The 23,707-nt window shown below is 43.6% G+C and overlaps 1 protein-coding gene across 2 annotated transcripts in view; it reads right to left on the bottom strand.

Annotated features, from left to right (window-relative positions):
- adarb2 (adenosine deaminase RNA specific B2 (inactive)) overlaps positions 1 to 23,707 on the bottom strand; it is a 736,380-nt gene that overhangs the window by 124,021 nt on the left and 588,652 nt on the right. For both annotated transcript variants that reach the window (XM_043690659.1, XM_043690662.1), the window contains one exon: positions 6,963 to 7,131. In XM_043690659.1, coding sequence (XP_043546594.1) covers positions 6,963 to 7,131 — 169 coding nt within the window. The remainder of the gene's footprint in view (positions 1 to 6,962; positions 7,132 to 23,707) is intronic.

Below are 23,707 nucleotides of genomic sequence, written 5' to 3'. Positions count from 1 at the left end.
TTTTACAACGGAATGTTTTAGAACATTCTGCTTCCATGTGGAAAAACAACATTTGCGCTGGGGCTGACTCCCATTTGGTCTATGTTGCTTGGCCACCTGTGGGATGGAGGGGAAAAACTGCACTAACGATAGGATCCGTGCCCAAAATTTACAATTGACAACTATTGGGTTGACTGAGGAACAACTTGGACAGTGATCAGCATTTTATTCTTCAGTCTGTCATTTTTGTTAATAGAACAATACAGCGCAGAACAGGCCCTTCAGCCCTCGATGTTGCGCCGACCTGTGAACTATTCTCAGTTTGTCCCCCTACACAATCCCATCATCATCCATGTGCTTATCCAAGAATTGTTTAAATCTTCCAAATATGGCTGAGTTGACTACATTAGCAAGTAGGGCATTCCACACCCTTACCACTCTCTGAGTAAAGAACCTGCCTCTGACACCTGCCTTAAATTTATCACCCCACAATTTGCAGATATGCCCCCTCGTACAAGCTGACATCATCATCCGAGGAAAAAGACTTTCACTGTCTACCCTATTTAATCCTCTGATCATCTTGTATGTCTCTATCAAATCGCCTCTTGGCCTTTCCAATGAGAACAGACTCAAGTCTCTCAGCCTTTCCCCATAAGACCTTCCCTCCAGACCAGGCAACGTTCTGGTAAATCTCCTCTGCACCTTTTCCAATCCTTTCACATCCTTCCTGAAATATGGTGACCAAACTGTACGCAATATTCCAAGTGTGACTGTACCAGCGTTCTGTATAATTGCAGCATGATATTGCGGTTCTGGAACTCAACCCCTCTACCAATGAAACCTAACACACCATATGCTGCCTTAACAGCACTATCAACCTGGGTGGTGACTTTCAGGGATCTGTGTACATGGACTCCAAGATCTCTCTGCACATTCACACTACCAAGAATCTTTCCATTGACCCAGTACTCTGCCTCCCTGTCATTCTTCCCAAAGTGCATCACCTCACATTAGCTGCATTGAACTCCATTTGCCACCTCTCAACCCAATTCTGCAGTTTATCCAAGTTCCCCTGTAATCTGTAACATTCTTTCACACTGTCCACTACTCCACCGACTTTAGTGTCATCTGCAAACATTAGCATACATTGGCCCTGATGTAGGTAACAATGTGTTGATCCATTCTGCCTTTACCAGGATGTTGCTGGGTATGGAAGGTTTATGTTATAAAGAAAGGATGGATAGGCAGGGGCTTTTTACATGGGAGCGTAGGAGATTGGGAGGTGACCTTTCAGAAGTTTATAAAATCATGAGAGGGAAAGATAGGGTTAACGCTAGGTATCCTTTCCCTAGAATAGGAGATTTCAAGATGATGGGGAACACTTTTAAGGTGACAGGAGAGAGATTTAAAAAAGACATGAGGGGTATATTTTTTACACAGAGGGTGGCTCGTGTGTGGAATGAACCTTCTAAGGAAGTGGTGAATGTGGGCAGAGTCACATTTAAAAGGCACATGGGAAAGTACATGAATAGGAAAGGTTTGGAGGGATATGGGCCAGGAGCAGGCAGGTGGCATGAGTTTAGCTTGGGATTATGTTCGACATGGATTGGTTGGTCCGAAGGGTCTGTTTCCGTGCTGTTTGACTCTCGGACTTTACATGAATGTGGATGACATATTTGAGAATGAAGGTTAAAAAATGAATACTTTAAATTGTTCATATTTGAAGTTGGTGCTCGCCGTTCCCATGGAATACAGTCCCTCTGCAAACCCAGATTTTAACCTGTCAGTCGATTCTTGCCAACTAATGATAGCACAATTACTTTCAGGTCTTCCTATTATCGTCAGTAGTTCAAATGTGAGTTGTACACTAATTGATTGGATTCAAAAGAAGGCAAAATATTTTGTAAATTATTAATTCTCCCAATGTTGTAACAAAATATGTTTTCATTCTTCTGTCGTAGATCTTCTGATTAAAGGGCAATCTATCTGAAAAGAGCATTAGCTATCGACATCCCATTTAAAGATGGAGTGTTGTATTTACAGACTATTCAGTACGAAGATTTCATACATTAGTCTCAGTTCACGAAAATTAAATGTATCTCATTTTAGTTAAAGTTCATTTTCCCTCCAAACTGAGCAAGCAGAACCATAAAAACCTCTGTCACCAAAATTATTTGTCCGATAAAGCGCTGATGTGCAAACGAGTGTGTTCCTGATCGTGAAATTAGATATACATTTCTGAGAAAAGTAGGAAGCTGGAAAACTGCCTTTGTGAGCCTTGGAAATGTTACCAAGGCAACCAGTTTATTCTCAGAGTATCTTCTTCATGTTGCTCTAATGAGTAGCAAAAAAAAGTCAATTTTGCTGTCTTGCGGTCTCTTTCCAGTCTCTCCTGATCACCTCAACCCATGAGCCATTTCCCATCCAACTGGAACGCATGGGAAGCCATTGAGCTGTTCACTCGAAGGTGCTTGCAACTTCAATCCAAGATTTTGAAGTGTGAGAACAAAATGGTTTCACCACTTATTGCAAATTCTATGTTATTCGTGATTTATTGTGTGTTTGAACAACTTTCCTCACTTTGAGTGTGCCCCTTAAGTGCTTCCCTTTTATGACTCTCTCTTTTCCTTTTTGACATTTTTGAATGTTAAGCTGAAGATCAATTCTGTCAAAGGTGTATGTGGGTGTGGGATTGATGTTTGCTGACGGTGGGTGATAGCGATTGTCGTGAGTTGGGAACGCCAGAGAAACAGAATGACAAAATACAACTGCTGAATGCCTTTAAGGGGGGTTCCAGGGCAGGAGACATCCAGATCATCACGCCTTTCAGACAGGAAGCCTGTTCCTCAGGGACAAAGCCTATAAGAGCAACTACATGAGAATGAGGGTGATTACATGAAGGTGGGGTTCAGATTGCAGTGGGGGTTGAGATCATACAGGGGTCCAGATGGTGGTGAGGGCTGAGGGGTCCGTTTGTGGTCTGGAATAGAGGTTCATTGATGATCAACAGATTTCAAAGATGGTCAGAGGAAGCAATTGGTGATCTGGTGCTCTGCTCTTGGTTGGGGATAGCAGCCTGCTCATAGTGTGCGGAGGAATGTGTTGGGAATGGTTGGATTTACTGGGTAGCTTATAAGTTTTGATCCTCCTCGCCCAAAGGCAGTGCTGTCGAGTTACTTACCTCATGGATTCAGGCTTGTTCATCCTCTTGAAGCTACCAATTTTCCTGAGGTATGGCTGCCTCAGGCTGAAAATAAAATGGCTGTTAAAGGGAAGGCACACCGCCTCATCATAATATTTAAAAGACCAAATCACACTAGATTGGCTCCTTGCTGCTCACCTTGTACTCTGTTACAAACTGGAAATGGATGGTTTTGAGTTGGGCTGGAATACCACAAACGATTTCCTGCAATTTAACACTGACAGGCACCTAAATGACAACTTAGCCTTTGTAAACTTGAATGTCTTCCTTTCTGTATCTAGGTCTGCCCCATAATGATGATGGAATGTGAGACACCGGGACTATTTCCACTGGAAGTGAGGAGGCTGATAATCGATGAATTAGAGGGAGTTTCGATTCATTTCTTTATGCAGAAAATACAGCAGAGAATAATACTTTTAGAGAGAAAAGGGGAAATGAGCAGGTAGTTTGGGGTTATTCTAGTGGAATTAGCATGGGAAGGGTAAGGGGGTTTGGGCAGAAATGCAACTTGTTGGAGTGGGACCAAGTAGAGGTTGGCAATGGCCTTCAGTGTTAACATGGATCAAAAGGACTGGATATGGACCTCCCGATTCCATGACAAGGCAAGTAAAAGGGTTACTTCAAAAACTGTATTTTAACCACTGTAAAAAGCGGAAGGATGGTTTTATGGCCGGCAAGTGCAATCCACAAGCACAGATGCTGATGAGAAAAGGGTGGAGGTGAGGCGGCTGAATCCACAGAAACATAATCCAGAGGGGTTAGGGTGGATGGAGAGTGGAGGAGGGCTGCTTAGTTCTTTAAGAAGAAAGGCCTGAGATATGAATCTTTCAAGGATCAACCAATCATCACACCTAATAAAAAGATTATGCAGTATAAAACAATTAAAAAAACTTGTATTTAGATAGAATCCTTAACATAATAAAATGTACCATGGTTACATGTGTTAAAAGCCACATTGTACTGTATAGGCTAATACTAGGTCACATGGCCAAAAGCTTGGTTAAAAACAGCTTGGTTTTGAAGAGTGCCTGAAGGGCGAATGTGAGATTGAGAGATGGAGAGGTTCAGAGAAGCAATATTGGAGCTTAAAGCTTATACAGCCCAAGACATAACTGCCCAATGGTGAAGCAATGAAAATTGTGGTTGTTCAGGGAGCCAGTATTAACTTCGGGCTGATATCTTTGCTCCAACTCGTCCATGCTGATCAGATATTCTAACCTAAGCTAGTCCCACTTGCCTGCATTTGGCCCATATCCCTCCAAACCCTTCCTATTCAGATACCCATCCAGATGGCTATTAAATGTTGTAATTGTACCAGCCTTCACCACTTCCTCTGGCAGCTCATTCCAACAAGCACCACCCTTCATGAGAAAAAGGTGTACCTTCGGTCCCTTTTAAATCTTTTCCCTCTCACCTTAAACCTATGCCTTCTAGTTTCGGACTCCCCTACTCTTGGGAAAAGACCTTAGCCTTCCACCCTATCCATGTCCCTCATGATTTTATAAAGCTCAATAAGGTATAAAGCTTGATAGAGGTGTATAAGATGATTAGGGGTTTAGATAGGGTCGACAGTGAGAATCTTTTTCCACGTATGGAGTCAGCTATTACAAGGGGGCATAGCTTTAAATTAAGGGGGGGTAGGTATAGGACAGATGTTAGGTGTAGGTTCTTTACTCAGCGAGTCGTGAGTTCATGGACTGCCCTGCCAGTAGCAGTGGTGGACTCTCCCTCATTATGGGCATTTAAGCGGGCATTGGATAGGCATATGGAGGATAGTGGGCTAGTGTAGGTTAGGTGGGCTTGGATCGGCGCAACATCGAGGGCTGAAGGGCCTGTACTGCGCTGTATTCTTCTATGTTCTATGTTCTATGTAAGGTCACCCCTCAGCCTCCAATGCTCCTAGGAAAAATCGGCTCCAGCCTATTCGGTCTCTCCCTATTGCTCAAACCCTCCAAACCTAGCAACATCCATTTAAAAGTTTTCTGAACCCTTTCAAGTTTAACAATGTCTTTCCTATAGCACGGAGACCAGGATTGAATACAGTAATCTACAAGTGGCCTAACTAATATCCTGTACAGCCACAACATGATGTCCTATCTCTGATACTCAATGCACTGCCCAATAAAAACAAACATGCCACCCTGCCTACCTGTGACTCTGCTTTCAAGAAACTATGCACCTGTACCCCCCGGTCTCTTTTTTCAGCAACACTCCACAGAGCCTCACCATTAACTGTATTAGTACTGTCCTGGTTTGCCTTACCAAAATGCAAAACCTTATATTTATCTAAATTAAACTCCATTTGCTGCTCCTTGGCCCGTTAGCCTTTTTATCTGTCAAATGGGACTAGATTAACAGCCCCAGTCAGGGAACTCATATTTTATGAGGTCCACCTGGCTGACTTCATCAAAATCTCTACAGTCCTGTTGTACTCTGACAGAACATTCTTCACTGTCTGCTACACCACTAATTTTGGTGTCATTTGCAAATTACCAACCATACCTTCTATATTCACGATGTGGAGGAGTCGGTATTGGACTGTGGTGGACAAAGTTAAAAATCACACACCAGGTTATAGTCCAACAGGACAACTACCTGATGAAGAGGCAGCGCTTAGAAAACTAGTGCTTCCAAATAAACCTGTTGGACTATAACCTGGTGTTGTGTGATTTTTAACTTTTATATTCACAAATAAGTCATTTGGATAAATGTCGAAAAGCAGTGGCACACTGCTAGTCACAGGCCTCCAGTTTGATAAACAGCCCTGTAACACCACCCTCTGTCTTCACCTTCAAGCCAGTTTTGTATCCAATTGGCAAGCTCTCCTGGATTCCCTGTGATTAACCTTGCCAACCAGTCTACCTTGTGGAACTTGTTGAATGGTTTGCTGAAGTCCATACAGACAACGTCTACCATTCTGCCTTCATCAATCTTCTTCATCACCTCTTCAAAAAGCTCAATTAAGTTAGTGACACACAATTTCCCATGCACAAAGACATTTTGACTATCCCTAATCAGTCCTTGCCTTTCCAAATGCATGTAATTCCTACGCTTCAGAATCCTCTCTAACAATACACACATCACTGATGTCAGAGACGGAGACAGGGAGGGATGAAACCAGGCAGGGAATTGAGAACAGCGATGAAAGTTTAAAAACCTGAGGGCAAGCCTTTCAATGGGGAAGTCAATAATGCTGGGTCTTTAAAGAGATGGTCAACTTGGTTGTAAACTAAACTAAATTAATTGAATAATCCTGAAGGAAAGCCAAAATAACTTTGGATTCTGTAAATCAGAAACACAAACAGAAATTGCTGGAGAAGCTCAGCAGGTCTGGCAGCATCTGTGGAGAGAAATCAGTTAATGTTTCTGGTCGCTGAATGTTCCAGCAATTTCTGTTTTGGTTAATAACCCTGAAGTCCCGGTTCAAATCATACCATTGCAGCTGGTGAAATTTAAATTCAATTAACTCGTAATTCTGGAGCTGAAAGCCAGTCTTAGTAATGGTGAGTATAAAATGATCAATGATTGTCATTAAATTCCATCTGGATTACTAATGTCCTTTAGGGAAAGAAATCTGCTGTCCTTATCTGGCCTGACCTGCATCTGACTCTAGATCCACAGTAATGTTGTTGACTTTTAACTGCCCTCTGAAATGGCTGAGTCACTTCAAGGACAGTTAGTACAATAAATGCTGGCCTTGCTACAGAAAAACCGAATCTGCGCTTCACAGTAGAATGAAGAGTTAAGGTGAACGATCAGCAGAAAGTTGTTCTTTGTTTACCTTAAATGTAGCTCCAGTTGAGAGTAAAGGAAACGAAGAAAGGATCTCCGTGCCACAATTTCAGCGTGGCAATCATTAAGCGTTAGACCCTGGTTACTAATATATTCACCATTTATACATTTTGTCCCTGTTGACAGAGCAACAACTTGCGCCTCCTTCACGTTTAGACCTGTAAAAGGAAACAGCAGAAAAAACGTTTTTTTTTTAAACTGATAAAACTAGAAAAGGTTATCCTTAATCACAAACCAACTGGTGACCAAAGGTTAGCAACAGACAAAAAGTGCTTCTTTTTGATTCAGAGCTCAGTACAGGGTCCAGGAATGATCTTTTTGGTCACTATGCAGAGAGACTTGTTGAGTACAGTGATAAAGGTTTCTGTCTGCTTGGTATTCCTTGCTACACGTAAATGTTCTTCTTCAATGCATTTAAGATATCACTACACATTGCAGCTGGAATCCTTTCCTCTGTGTACCGTAGCTTCTAATCACAAGACAATTACAGATAAGAGAGGCCATTCTAAGTTCATCCATCCAAAAATGTATGAAAGGCCCCCGTTGTAGTATCCAGTTGGTAATGAAATGATTACATACCTTTTCCCTCCACTGCTGTTTCCGGAAGGACACTGGACACTCAGTGTGTGAAGTACTTCCTATTATCAGATGTAAATTTTCTTTTTTTCTGGTTTTAACATATGTCCCTGAATTCCTGAAGAAGGGCTTATGCCCGAAACGTCGATTCTCCTGCTCCTTGGATGCTGCCTGACCTGCTGCGCTTTTCCAGCAACACATTTTCAACTCAGTTAACATATGTCCCCCCAACCTCCCCCCATTCAAGTTATTTGAAAGTAGATATTTTTTCCCATGTTACCTATCTTACATTTGCGTATCCAATCACTGCTTGAAGACCACTTTCCCAGCATGAAAAGCCCAAGTTTTTTTTTCGATCTGTCTTAATAACATTCTAACAGAAGAGATCCAACTTTTGGCTTTTCTCTGCCCATAGAATTTAGAAAGCGATTATCTGACTCCTCAGTAATTTGCGTTAAAAAGCCACTTTGTGCCTACATTGACCTTTTTGCTAAAATTATTAGCAAGAGGAGATTCTCAAACAGGGTAACAGGCATGCAGGTTCAGCATTACAAAATGTTTCAAGCTAGCTAGATTCTTAACTGCAATGGAATATCAAGGTTTGTATCTTGATATCACATCACACCTGAAAGGGTGGGTGGATAAGTTCTCATGGATAATTTCTAAATCCATCAAAATATCAGAGATGTCTGGTTACAGACATTAGCAGAGAGGCAATTTCAATGGCTGTGGTAAAGTACGTGGACTATTTGCAACATTTTCTGCTGAGATTGCAAAGCTTTTAGGATTTGCACTCCTAAGCTTCTGATTCCAATTCCTTGCTTTGCCCTGGTCTTAATGTGCATCATCACAGTCACGAATTTGAACACGTTCAAATCTCCAGCATCAGAACAGGCAGCGCAATCATCTCTATGGATATTCTGAGATGTCGAGGCAATGGATCCTATGAAAGACTCAGTACCGCATCACTGAAGTTCTTTCAAGGCAGGGTTATGTCATTTGATTTGATAGTTTACCAACAACAACAAATTATATTCATATTGCATCTTTGATGTAATCAAACATCCCAAAGGAGTTTTATAGAATAAAGCATAACACCAATGTAGGGAGACATTATGTTAGATAACAAACAGTTCAGTTAAAAGGAATAGGTTTCAAACAGTGTTTTAAAGAGGGAAAGGAGACAAGTAGAGGGCTGTAGGGAAGATATTCCACACCGTAGGGCCATTGTAAATCAGGATTAAAGAGGATCAGGACTTGATGCAAGTCAAGCCATGGAGAGTTTTGTATGACTTTATCTTTATGGACTTGTGTTACCATTATCTTTCTCTTGTCTTTCACTTAGAGTGCTAATCTCCCTGGCTGATTAAAAGAAAGATAGCGGGCTGCATCTTACACTTTTTGGCTAAGTGTGAGCTGTTTTGGATCTTTTGGAGGAATTCTTGCCGTGAGGTACAGCAAGATTTCTTGCTCTACCTTACCAAATGTAACTTATTAACTACCAACACCAACCCTATGGCTTCCTTCCCATTCAATCCTCACCCTTTCTTCCCACATGCCGTTTCTGGATCAACTCACCACAGTGATTATCTGCTGAAAGTCTGGCATTCTTTGAGGCCACACCATCTTTGAGAGGCTGCTTGAAGAGGACAGCATTGGCAATTAACATTGCCTCTTACTGGCAAGATATTGGCACAGCAGCCCATGGCACATAACCAACACTCTCTCTCACTTACATCCCATTCTCTCATCCTATGTGTCACTGAACCACGAGGTCACACCTTATCTGCTCAGATACATCCTGTCTGAAGACTGTCTCTGCGTGCCTGAAACTCTTTTCCCAAAACTCATTGGATACCTGCATCTTCTCATCGTCCAGTGTGGGAACATCAAAGACAGGCAAGCATTAAGACAAGTCCAAATGTGAGCTTTTAATAACAGCCAGTAAAAGGGAACATGAGGAATAATATAGGCTGCAGTTCATTTGTGAACCAAATGCTGGCATCCTGACCATGACTCTCCATCAATATCTGCTGTTTCCAGCTCACATCTACTGGAACCTGGATCCAGTCAGGCCCTGACTGCCTTGTCAGGACCAATGCACCCGAGCTCTGTCATCCACAAAGAGAGCTTCCTCCAGCTCCATGTCCTCATCCTTCTCCTGGGATGATTGCCCTCGGTTCTCCTTGCTCTTGAATATCGGTCACATCGCCTTGTTGCAGTCCGCAGCACACCAGGATGATTTGGCATGCTCTATCTGGACTATACTGGAAGGATTCCCCAGAACCTCAAAGCTGTGGAACCGGGCCTTCAGCACCCTCATCATCTGTTCCACCATAGCACTGGATGCAGCATATACACCAACTTGGTAAAGGTACTGCACTGGCTGAGTCACCAGCACATGGCCAGCATTATCAGTTTGACTGGAACCAATGGCATGGTGTAATTCACCTTGACGAGCATTTGATGCATCAGCACATTCGCTTAGAATTGCATATGTGCAAAGAAATGTTTGCAAATGAAATCTTGTTCGAGTTTGCAACCTATGCTTTATGTATTTGCACCTTCAATGTTTAACATCTAGCAGAGATGGATGTCACACTTTTGTCCATCAAGGTGGCACTGACTCCACTCACCCATGGCATTGTCTAAGCCATAGTTTTGCTGCATCACAGACCTAGAGAATGACAAGAATGGCAGGGAGTGCTCCTACATGGCCATTCAATTGAATATGAATATACAGCGTGTGTTTGCCACGCAGGCACCTGGCACACACTTTAGGTATTAAACTGAAGTCTTGCTGTGCTGTGTACCAACCCCGGCCACCACAACGCATACCTACTGACAAACATTAAAAACAGCCTGTCTGAGTGTGGGCACAAAACAGCATACCCAAAAGAGTGGTGATAACCTTTGGCTCTGGTGGGATCACTAACGTACTAACTGGCAAAGCATGGCAAGGCAAAGCAAAGCATGGATGCCGAGATCATTCAGGAAGGTGCTGAGCAAAGAAGCGAGCAAGCCCGGGATGCAGTCTGCTCGAACCCTTGAGCTGGGTGCCTGTTCCCGTGTGCAAATTGTTTTGGCTGCAGCTTTCAACGCGACATGCTTTTCAGTTCTCAGTAATGTGGATGAACAGCTAGTGGTGAGCTGCACCCTCCATTCTGATTTCTGGGTTGCAATTGCTCCATGCCTGGCTTGTTTGGCATGTTTGGTAAGAGAGGAAGTTGAACATTAATAAGGCAAGCTGGACAATTAATAAGGCATTTAACGAACATTAATGCCCCATAATTGACAACTTGCTACTGCCTAGCGAGAAGCTGGCCTCACTGTTTGTTAAAATGCATTAAAGACTGATTGAAACACTCCCGATGTCGAGATAGGCCCCGCTAGACTGATCCTGCTGTTGCCCACTTTGCTTCCACCCCGGTAAGATTTCTCCCAGTGGGTTTGAATTACAGTTGAAGATTGAGTCCTATAGATGGCAGTCTGTCCTTTTTTGGTACCGATTCAGCACTATTCAGACGTTCAGCTGAAAGCACAACGATGGACATCAAGTCTACTTTCCCTATTTCACTCCAGGATGTTGGTGCAGTAGAATATTTTGTTCTTTGTTTATGCAATGTGGGTGCCACTCACTAAGCCAGCACTTACTGCTCAGCCCTAATTGCCTTGAAGAAATTGGTGGTGAGCCATCTTCAACCATTGCAGACATTTGAGGGAAGGACACCCACCCTGTTGTTAGGAAGGGAATTCCAAGATTGTGCCCTCGCAACAGTAAAGAAACAGTAAAATATTTCCAAATCCTGATGGAGTGTGACATGGAGGGGAAGTTGTTCTTGCGTATCTGGTGCCCTTGTCCTTCTGATGACATGGGCTTGGAGGGTGCTGTCAATGGAGGCTGAGTATGTTAGTGCAGTGCATTTTGTAGTTGATACACTATGCTGCCACTCTGCATCAGTGGTGATGGGAGTGAATGTTGAACATGGTAGAGAGGCTGACATTCAAGCAGGCTACTTTACTCTGGATGGTGTCGACCCCCTGTGTGTTTTTGCAGCTGCACCCGTCCAGGCAAGTGCAGACTCATATTCCTAACTTATAACTTATAGGTTGTGTACAGGCTTTGGGGAGTCAGAAGGTGAATTACTTCCCAATAGATTTCTTGCCTCTGTGCAGCCATACAATTTGTATGGCTATTCCAGCTGAGTGTATGGTCTATAATATCCCCAAGAATGTTGTTAGTGAGGGAATACAGTGAGAGTAATGCCATTGAAGGTCAAAGGAAGATGATTAGCTTTTCTTTTGTTGGGGATGGCCATTCCCTGATACTTGTGTGGTGTAAATGTTACTTTTCACTTCTCAGCCCAAGCCTGGTCATCAACCAGGTCTTGCTGCATTTGGACATGGACTGCTTCTTTTTCTGAGGAGTCACGAATGGTGTTGAACAATAATCAGTGAACATCCCCACTTCTGACCTCATGATGGAGGGGAGGTCATTGATGAAGCAGCTAAAGATGGTGAGGCCTAGGACACTACCCTGAGGAATCAGTAGCTCTTGTAGTACAGTAATAGTGTCCCTCCTTCAGAGCCAGGAGATCCAGGTTCATGATGCAATTGCTCCAGAGGTATGTAATAACGTAATTGAATATATTGATTAGAAAATACAATATCCTGAAGAACTCCCGTACATGTGTCCTGAGGCTGAGATGATTGATCTTCAACAATCAACCATTTTCATTTGAACTAGGTAATTAAGATCTGGTTTATATCTAAGTACTAAACAGTCCAGCACTTGAGATAGCCATCACAGTCATATTCCAAACCAGAGATCATATCAAAGCTCACCATCCAGTTAATGACAGACCCACAATCTATTAACTGTGTTGACTGTCAGATTCCCTGTTGGGTTGTTAAGTGGTGCAGAGGACATAAAAGCCTTTAGTCTAATGGGATGCAAAATTAGAGAAATGATAGAATCTTACAGCACTGAAGGAGGCCATTCAGCCCATTATGCCTGTTCCAACTCTTTTAAACAGTTATCCAATGAACTGCACTTCCTTGCTCATCAATCTATGTTCTCCTTAAATATGGTCAGAAGTCAGTCGACACCAGGTTATAGTCCAATAGATTTATTTGAAATCACAACCTTTTGGGCTGTTGCCCCTTTGTCAGGCGAAGTGAGAGAAAAGCACACAAGACTATAACCTGGTGTCCTCTGACTTGTAATCTTGCCCAACACCGGCACCTCCACTTCTTATATATAGACAATAGACAATAGGTGCAGGAATAAGCCATTCTGCCCTTCGAGCCTGCACCACCATTCATTATGATCATGGCTGATCATCCTCAATCAGTATCCTGTTCCTGCCTTCTCTCCATAACCCTTGATTCCACTATCCTTGAGAGCTCTATCCAACTCTTTCTTAAACGAATCCAGAGACTGGGCCTCCACTGCCTTCTGGGGCAGAGCATTCCACACACTCACCACTCTCTGGGTGAAGAAGTTTCTCCTCATCTCTCTCCTAAATGGCCTACCCCTTATTTTTAAGCTGTGTCCTCTGGTTCGGCCATGGCTCTCAGTGTTTATGACATTTTGAAGTTTTGTGCTATCTTGCAAATTTAAAATTATGCCCCTTATTGGCTGATGTCTAGATCATTAATATAAAAACAGTAATAGCCCTGATGCTGACCCTTGAGAAACACCACTGTGTAGGTCTCTCCAGACAGGAAACAACCATTCACCATTATTGTGCTTTCTGCCTCTGAGAGCTAATTTTGCATCCATGTTGCCAATGTCCCCTTCAATGGGATTAAATCATTATGGTCGAGGATTAAGGTGAGAGGAGAAAGATTTAAAAGGTCCTGAGAGGCAACTGTTTCACACAGAGCATGGCACATATCTGGAATGACCAACCAGAGGAAGTGATAGGTGCAGGTACAGTTACAACATTTGAAATACATTTGGACAGGTATATGAACAGGAAAGATATAGAGGGATACCAAATGCAGGAAAATGGGACTAGTTTAGCTTGGGAAACCTGGTCGGCATGGATGGGTTGGACTGAAGGGTCTGGTTTCGTGCTCTGTGACTCTGTAAGGTGAGGTTGCTCAGTAATTTTACAAATTATGTGAAAGTTGGTGGGTGGTAAATAGTGACGAAGCTAGCCATAGGTTACAGGAGGATATAGTCGGACTGGTCAGCCAGGCTGATAAGTGGCAAATGGAATTCAATCTTGAGAATTGTGAGGCTGGACAAACAAGGGAAGTGATAATATGATGAAAAGGCGGACCCTGGGGAAGCAATGGGATTCAGAGGAACCTCGCTGTATGTGTCCACTGGTCCCTTAAGGTAGTAGGTGAGGTAGATGAAATGGTTAAGAAGGTGTATAGTATACTCATCTTTATTAGCTGAGTTCAAGAGCAGAGACGTTATGCTGGAGCTGTATAAAAAGTAATTTAGGCCACAACAAGGATATTGTGTACAGTTCTGAAATTCAGATCAGAGGAAGGGTGTGGTAGCAGTGGTGATGGTGCAGAGGAGATTCATCAGGATTTTTAAAAAATGAAGAACTGTGGATGCTGGAAATCAGAAACAAAACAGAAAGTGCTGGAAAAACTCAGCAGGTCTGGCAGCATCTGTGGAGAGAAATCAGGTAGTGGGAACCTACTACCTTAAGGGACCAGTGGACACGTACAGCGAGGTTCCTCTGAATCCCATTGCTTCCCCAGGGTCTGACTTTTCATCATATTATTACTTCCCTTGTTTGTCCTGCCTCACAATTCTCGAGATTGAATTCCATTTGCCACTTATCAGCCTGGCTGACCAGTCCGACTATATCCTCCTGTAATTTAAGGCTATCTTCGTCACTATTTACCACCCACCAACTTTCACACAAAATCAATGTTTGGTGTCCAGTGACCCTTCTTCAGACCTAAGGGTCACTGGACCCGATATGTTAACTCTGATTTCTCTTCACAGGTGCTATCAGATTCACCAGGAGCAGAGAGTCTAAGTTAGGAAGAGAGTTTTTGTTTAAAATTCATTCACAGGATGAGGGTGACCCTGGCTAGGCCAGCATTTAATCCCATCCCTAATTGCCAAGGGTCCATGTAAGAGTCAATCACATTGCTGTGGGTCTGCAGTCACATGTAGGCCAGACCAGGTAAAGATGGCAGTTTCTTTCCCTAAAGGAAGGTAGCGAATCAGATGGGTTTTTCTTGACAATTGGCACTGGATTCATGGTTACCATTCGACTCCTAATACCAGATTTTTATTGAATTGCAAATTCCACCATCTGTCATGGCAGGATTCAAACTTAGTCCCCAGAACAATACCTGGGTCTCTGGATTAACAGGAGAAAGTGAGGTCTGCAGATGCTGGAGATCAGAGCCGGAGATGTGTTGCTGGAAAAGCGCAGCAGGTCAGGCAGCATCCAGGGAACAGGAGAATCGACGTTTCGGGCATAAGCCCTTCTTCAGAAGCCCTCCTGAAGAAGGGCTTATGCCCGAAACGTCGATTCTCCTGTTCCCTGGATGCTGCCTGACCTGCTGCGCTTTTCCAGCAACACATCTCCGTCTCTGGATTAACAGTCCAGCAATAATACTATTACACCATCACCTCCCCTACTGATTGGACAGACTGGGATTGTTTTCCTTGGAAGAGAAGAGACTGAGTGGGGCATGATTGAGATGTATAAAAGAATGAGGAGTATAGACAGGGTAAACAGAAAGAAAAATCCCCTTGGTGGAAGGATGAATGACCTGGGGTCATAGATTTAAGCTAATGAGTAGGAGGTTTACAGGAGATATGAGGAAAAATGTTCTCACCCAGAGGATGGTGGGAACCTGGAACTCAATGCCTGTAAATGTGAAATAGGCTGAAACCCTCATAACGTTTAAAACATTTTTAGATGTGCACTTGCGCCCACACCTCCCCCCTCACCTCCCTCCAAGGCCCCAAAGGAAACTTCCATATCCGCCACAGATTCACCTGCACCTCCACACACATCATCTACTGCATCCGCTGCAGCCGGTGTGGCCTCCTCTATATTGGGGAGACAGGCCGCCTACTTGCGGAGCGATTCAGAGAACACCTCTGGGACACCCGGACCAACCAACCCAACCACCCTGTAGCACAGCATTTCAACTCCACCTCCCACTACACCGAGGATATGCAGGACATTGGACTCCTCCACCGCCAAAGCACAACAACGCGACGGTCGGAGGAGGAGCGTCTCATCTTCCGACTGGGAACCCTCCAACCACACCTATCACATTTCCGACGCCCCTCTCCCAAGTCCCTCCTCCCTACCTTTTATCTTAGCCTGCTGGACAAACTTTCCCCATTCCTGAAGAAGGGCTTATGCCCGAAACGTCGATTCTCCTGTTCCCTGGATGCTGCCTGACCTGCTGCGCTTTTCCAGCAACACATTTCCAGCTCTGATCTCCAGCATCTGCAGACCTCACTTTCTCCACTTGTGATATCAAGGCATGCAAGGCTGTGGGTCGAGTACTGGGGAAATGGGATTAGAAGAGTTAGGTGGCTGTTTTTGATGGAGCAGGCTTGATGGGCCAAAGAGCTTTTTACTGTGCTGTACATCTCTATGACACTCGACTCAGCAGGGTTCCACAAACCCAGCTTATCAATAGCAGTGAAGGAAATAAAGATAAAAATAAGATGTTTTCATATAAATGGAATGTGAATCCCATTGAATGAATGAGGGATTATTGCTGGCAGCTGTTCACAGGATATAAATGATGAAAACAATACTTGTTTGAGTTGTCTTAATTAAGTGACTGAAGTTATAACAGTGCGCTTGTCATTCAAAATAAAAAGTTAGTCATTTCACACTGTTCTACCTGCGAGAGTCAGTCATGCAGCAATGCTTCCCATGTCTGCACTGATTTGCAACTTGTCAAAGTAATTCTCTCCTTTCATTTCTCTTTGCAGAGAAATAGTGAAACTGCTGTGTTGCATTATACGATCATGTAAAGGACAGCTCTCTTTGTCCAGCCTGTTTTGCGGAATAGCAGGTCCAGTCTTCCTATTCACTTTCACAATGAGGGTGATTGTCACTTCCAACAAAGAGAAGAGAAAAAAATAGAGCTTAACTGTGACAGATTCACACAAAGCTAAATGGCAAAATGCACTTGAGGGAGATGGACTTTCAAAAGCCTTCCTTTCGAAATGAGATTTTAAAAATAACTTGCATGTAATTAAACCTGTCAAGAATTATCAAACAAACCCAGAAAGGGGACAAAATAAGTGGCCACATGTCTGTTCACAGCAAAGTGTGGAAGAATGTTATTTATAGGATACAACTTTGGCTGTCTAAGGGGAGGGAGGTTAAGGATTCTAATTCTGAAATGGAATGTGAAAAAGAAGTCACCAGTCCTTTGAAGCTGTGTGAAGTTATTTCTAATATAAACTTGAACTTGTCGCAGGATCCCAGAATCACCCAGAGTTGTATGGATGCTAAAAGAGGCCATTTAGCCCATCATGTCAATGCAGGCTCCCCATAGGAGCAATTGATTGACTGTGTCTCCCCAATATTCTCCCTGTTGTCCTACATTGCCTCCCTTTTCAGCCAATAATCAATTCTCTTCAGTGCATCAGTCGAATCGACGTTTCGGGCATAAGCCCTTCTTCAGCACCGCCTTCCTAACCTGCAATCTTCTTCCTGACCTCTCCGCCCCCACCATAGTCTGACCTATCACCCTCACCTTGATCTCCTTCCACCTATCGCATTTCCGACGCCCCTCCCCCAAGTCCCTCCTCCCTACCTTTTATCTTAGCCTGCTGGACAAACTTTCCTCATTCCTGAAGAAGGGCTTATGCCCGAAACGTCGATTCTCCTGTTCCCTGGATGCTGCCTGACCTGCTGCGCTTTTCCAGCAACACATTTTCAGCTCTGATCTCCAGCATCTGCAGACCTCACTTTCACCTCATAGAGATCCTTATCCCTGTGACTATTCTTGTGAATCTTTTCAGCATTCTCTCTCCTGTGTCTTCACATCCTTCCCAAAGCATGGCCCTTAGAACTGGAGGCAATGCTCCAGTTGAGACTAAACCAGGGATTGATATAATTTCAGGATAACTTCTTGACTTTTATATTCTATTCCCTTATTAGGAAAGCCTACGTTATGTATTCATTAATCATCGCTCCGTCAACCTGGCATGCCACTGTCAGCGATTTCTGCACATATACACCTAGATCCCTCCAGTCCTGCATGCCCTTTAGAATCATGCCTTTTAGTTCATATTGTCTCTCAACATTCTTTCCACCAAAATGCATCATTTTGCATTTTTTTGCACGAAGTTTTGTCTGCCACTTGATCATTTTGTTTGAATGCTTGTTGCGTAGCAGTCTAGTGACCTATTCCACATGTATCATGCAAAACTGGTGAGTTATTTACAGTTGCAGTAATCTGGGTTTTCCCTGATGAAAATCTTCTTGTAACATATCATTTTGTGACCATGAGTTACACTGATCAGCAGGGTTTAATTTGGGCTTGTTATCAGAGACGTGCAAGGCAATAATCATCCCAACTCATTTCATACTTCATGTGAGTAAAATTAAATGTTCAAGATTTTGCTGATGGTCATTACCGCTCAATGACAGAAAGAATGAAAAGCAAGCCCACGCTGGTTTTATCATTTAGACGTCAAGTGACAAAGATTTATTGCTGAATGGCCGATATCTACTGGCAGCTCTCTCTCTAATAACTAATCCAGCCACTTAGACGGTGGTGACAATGTGTTTCTGCTGATCTGAGACTGAAAGCTGAAGAGTAGGATATGGAGTTATCAGCTCCCAAGTTAAACTTCACTGCTTTGATAGTAAGCACATCCTATTCTCAATTTATTTGGCAGTGCATTTTCTTCTTGTCCACCATAACTTTGGTTGTAACTTTGGAAGTGTCCAGAAAGTAGTGTAAACTGTGTTTTCACAGTTGTATTTGCAGTTTCTGGCGCATCACAGAAACTGGGAGCAAGAGTAAGGTAATCGAGACCTTGGAGCCACTCCATCATAGAATAGGATCATGGCAGATCTTTTATCTCAATGGCAAATTCCCACTTTCACCCCATACTCCTTGATGCCTTAAAGATCCAATAGAAATGACCTTTTTTTTGTGGTTATACATACAGACCTGGTCTTCACAGTCTTTTGTGGTGGAGAATTCTAAAGGTTCACTGCTCTTTGAGTGAAGAAGATTTCCCTCATCTCAGTCCCAAGTGGTCCGCCCAGATCATGAGACTGGTGTCCCCTGGGGAAAACAACCTCCCTGCACCTAATCTTTCCAGTGCAGTTAAAATTGTATATATTTCAATCAGATTCACTCTTATCCCTCTAAACGCTAATGTATGCAGACCCAGTCAAACCAGACCCAGTCAAATCAGACCCAGTCAAATCAGACCCAGTCTCCTCATAGGTCAGTTCTGCCATTCTCTATATAAGCCAAGTGAACCTCCACTGCACTTCCTTTATGGCAAATGTATCCTTTCTTAGGTAGGGAGACCAAACCTGTATGCAATATTCTCGGTGTGGTCGCATCAAGGCCCTGTATTACTGCAGTAAGATATCCCGTCTTCATCCTTTATTGACCTGTTCAGCTCCACTGGAATCAATTCAGACTGGTCTTGAACTGAATAGTCCTGACTGCACCCAATACTGAGACTCGGTAGTGAGCTGCAGGTATTTGTCAGACATCCCCAGGCAGTTGAACAGCAAAGTGGCTTCCAATGTCCTTCTGCAGCATTGTTGACAACAATGGTACATTGGAATGTTGAGAAAACAAGGAGAAAGTGAGGACTGCAGATGCTGGAGATCAGAGCTGAAAATGTGTTGCTGGAAAAGCGCAGCAGGTCAGCAGCATCCAAGGAGCAGGAGAATCGACGTTTCGGGCATGAGCCCTTCTTCAGGAAACATTCAAGGGATTCACTAAGATGAGGCTAACAATGGTATTCAGCAATGGGACAGAATTAGGAAGAGCACTGCTGCAGCTCAAGCTCCACATTTAGATAGATACATATTTAAATACGGACCTTTTAGGCCTCCAACAGTGTGGCTGCATTCAGACATTTATAGAAAGGCGATAGATGGGGGTGTGATGGCCTAATGGTATTATTGCTGGACTGTTAATCCAGAGACCCAGATAATGTTCCAGGGACCCGGGTTCAAATCCTGCCATGGCAAATGGTGGAATTTGATTTCAATAAAAATCTGGAATTATGTATCTAATGATGACAGTTGTTGATTGCCAGAAAAACTCATCTGGTTCACTAATGTCCTTTAGGGAAGGAAACTGCCATCCTACTTGGTCTAGTCTACATGTGACTCCAGATCTTCAGCAATGTGGTTGACTCTTAACTAGGCAGTTAGGGATGGGCAATAAGTGCTAGCTAGCCAGTGACGCCTTAATTCCATGAATGAATAAAAAAAAATTCAGATCATGATTCATTTAAAAGATTTAACATCTATTTGAATCTGTGCTCAGACCCCTCATTTAGTGCCTTCCTTGATATATTGAGCAGCTTGTTCCAGTATGGAATAAACACATGTTCACTACTTTCCTTCTTTGATGCATAAGTACTTGTTCTGTGCCTGAAGAACCATGTATTCGACTTAAATATGCAAAACATCAGTTATACTGCCACCAGTATGAGTTGCTAATGCTTTGCTAATTTCTATTGAAAATTGTTGAGAGTGAAAAGTGCAGGACTGACCAGCAGCTAATTTGTGCATAATTCACTTTCAGAAGTGATATTCACATTATTGGAGTTAAAAGTTTGTGAAAAATAAAACTTTGACTTTTGCCAGTTGAGCCTTTACTCAAGGTCAATCATGATGAATATTTGCAGAATCCCAAGGTTGTATCATTGAATCAAGAAGTTATATTTGATTGCAAGTTCAACTTGTGGATAATGACTATTTAAAAAAAGGCAAGATATGGTGCAAAACCAGAGAAAATTGTGATTTCAGTTTTTTAAATTCACTCATGAAGAGACCTTCGCTGTTACCCATTCCTAGTTGCCCTTGAGAAGATGGTAGTGAGCTGCCTTCTTGAATTGCTGCAGTCCATTTCCAGTTCTGGTTTCCCTCAGAGTTTGAAGACAAAATATTGTTCACAACCAGTACTCCTGAACCCATTTCATACCAAATGCTGTCTCATTCTCTGTCAAAGCTATTGATATGTTCAGACTCAACAGGTTTCCTAAGCACGCCATTCTAAACATTAACCACAGTCCATGTTGAATAATTATATCTGATCAGTCTCATTCTGAGCTTCTTCTGTGGCATTTCCTGAAATCTAACATCATGTGGTTTACTATTTCTCTGTTTTATTTGCTTTCCTTGGTTCCAACATTTAATGCTGCTAACAACGAATCTAACTTCTTAACTCGGTTTCCCACTCCATCTGGATCTCTCTGCACCTGATAGGTTTCCTCTCAATTAGTTGGTGTCATAAGCAACTTTTGACATTACTGTCTCCATTCCCTATCCTCATTATTCCACTCTAACATGAAAGTGAAATGCCCAGGTACTAAGTGCTGCTTATGGAATATCTCACATTTTTCAAAATATCAATGCAGCAGTCATACAAATGAATCATGCAGAGGATTCTTCTGTTCAAAGTCATGGTAGTTGACCAGCAGTGTACATTTGCCTGTAACTGAGGAAGATAGAACATCTGAGAATCAGAGAGAGTAAAAACAATAACTGCAGATGCTGGAAACCAAATTCTGGATCAGTGGTGCTGGAAGAGCACAGCAATTCAGGCAGCATCCAATGAGCAGCGAAATCGACGTTTCGGGCAAAAGCCCTTCATCAGGAATAAAGGCAGAGAGCCTGAAGCGTGGAGAGATAAGCTCGGGGAGGGTGCCCTTGACTTGTCTGGACTTGTCCGACCTGCCTAGCTCCTTTTCCACCTATCCACTCCACCCTCTCCTCCCAGACCTATCACCTCCATCTCCTTCCCCACTCACCCATTGTACTCTATGCTACTCTCTCCCCACCCCACCCTCCCCTAGCTTATCTCTCCATGCTTCAGGCTCTCTGCCTTTATTCCTGATGAAGGGCTTTTGCCCGAAACGTCGATTTCGCTGCTCGTTGGATGCTGCCTGAATTGCTGTGCTCTTCCAGCACCACTAATCCAGAATCAGAGAGAGTAGACAGGCTTGTTTACTACCTCAAAATCAGGGGCATGGTCATGGGGGAGGACCAATGTTTAGGCCCAGGCTTACGTGGGTAGACATGAGTGAATTACCCAAACTTGGTCCAAGTGGACTGACAGGGACAGCAATCATCTGCCGAGCATTAGCTGTGGTATGGAAGATCATTTCTGTCCTCAGTTGTTAACGTCCTTGGTACCCATTTGGATCGCTGCAGAACTTGACCACTTTTTTTTAGTGTGGAAACAGGCCCATCAGCCCAACAAGTCCACACCGACCCTCCGAAGCGCAACCCACCCAGACCCATTCCCCTACATTTACCCCTTCACCTAATACTATGGGCAATTTAGCATGGCCAATTCAGCTCACCTGCACATTTTTTTTTTGGACTGTGGGAGGAAACTGGAGCACCCAGAGGAAATCCGTGCAGGCACGGGGAGAATGTGCAAACTCCACACAGACAATTGCCTGAGGCAGGAATTGAAACCAGATCCCTGGCGCTGTGAGGCAGCAGTGCTAACCACTGTGTTACCGTACCGCCCTTGACCACATTGCTTTTGGAGAAGGAAAGAATGGCAGTCAGCAAGTTACACCACCCAAGTGGAGTAAAGTACATGGTCAACATTTGGCTACAACTTTCTATATTAGTTGTGGGTAGGCCTTCATATGAAGCAGTTAATGAACAAATAATTGTTAACATACAAGGGATAAAGAAGCCCCTTACCAGTTCTGCGGCGAACCATGATTTTATCACTTTCATACTGGAGCAGAAACATGTCCAAAGAGGTGCAGGTTAGGTGGACTGGGTCACGCTAACTTGCCCATGGTCCAGGGATGGGCAGGTTAGGTGGACTGGGTCATGCTAACTTGCCCATGGTCCAGGGATGGGTAGGTTAGGTGGACTGGGTCATGCTAACTTGCCCATAGTGTCCAGGGGTGGGCAGGTTAGGTGGATTAGCCATGAGAGGCTACACCTGGAGTACTGTATACAGTTTTGGTCTCCTTACTTGAGAAAGGATGTACTGGCACTGGAGGGAGTGCAGAGGAGGTTCACTAGTTGATTTTGGAGTTGAGGAGGTTGGCTTATGAGGAGAGACTGTGTAGACTGGGATTATATTCATTGGAATTTAGAGGAATGAGGGGGATCTTATAGAAACATAAAACTATGAAGGGAATAGATCTTATGAAGGGGGATCTTACAGAAACATTTAAAACTATGAAGGGATTAGATAAGATAGATGTAGAGAAGATGTTTCCACCGACCGGTGAAACTAGGACAAGAGGGTATAGCCTCAAAATTTAGGGGGAGCAGATTTAGGACTGAATTGAGAAAGAAGTTCTTCACCCAGTGGGTTGTAAATCTATGGAATTCCTTGCCATTGAAGTAGTTGACTCTATTTCAGTAAATGCTTTTAAAGCTAAAATAGATTTTCTTTGAACAATAAAGGAATTAAGGGATACAGTGAGAGGGCGGGTAAGTGGAGCTGAGACCATGGAAAGATCAGCCATGATCCTATTGCAGGCCTATTCCTGCTCCGAGTTCTTGTGTTCTGATGTTATATACAGAGGAACCTCGATTATCCGAATGAGATGGGTGGGCACTATTTTGTTCGTATAATTGATTATTTGGTGAATCGATTCAATGCCTTTTCTCTGGGGCTCGGGAGTTTTCTATTGAGTCTGCTCCCTGTTCCGGAGATGGCAGCACACTGCGTGTGAGGCTCTGCCCCCAAAACCCCTTCTGCCCACTGCTTGGCTCCCAACCCCCGTCCAAAACCACCCCCCCCGCCTGCCCATAAACACCCGCCAACACCATCCCCTGCCTGCCCTCCAACACCGCCCCCTGTCCCCAACACCCCGTCCAACACCGCCCCCCCGACCCCAAAACCACATTCAAAACTGCCCCCTGACTTGCCTACAAAACCCCCGCCAACACTATCACCCGCCCACCACCAACACCGCCCCCTGTTCCCAACACCCCGTCC

Source organism: Chiloscyllium plagiosum, chromosome 5 (genome assembly GCF_004010195.1).
Source record: "Chiloscyllium plagiosum isolate BGI_BamShark_2017 chromosome 5, ASM401019v2, whole genome shotgun sequence".
Classification (NCBI taxonomy): Eukaryota; Metazoa; Chordata; class Chondrichthyes; order Orectolobiformes; family Hemiscylliidae; genus Chiloscyllium; species Chiloscyllium plagiosum.
The sequence above is the reverse complement of the archived record's forward strand: the minus strand, read 5'-3'. Positions and strand labels throughout refer to the sequence as shown.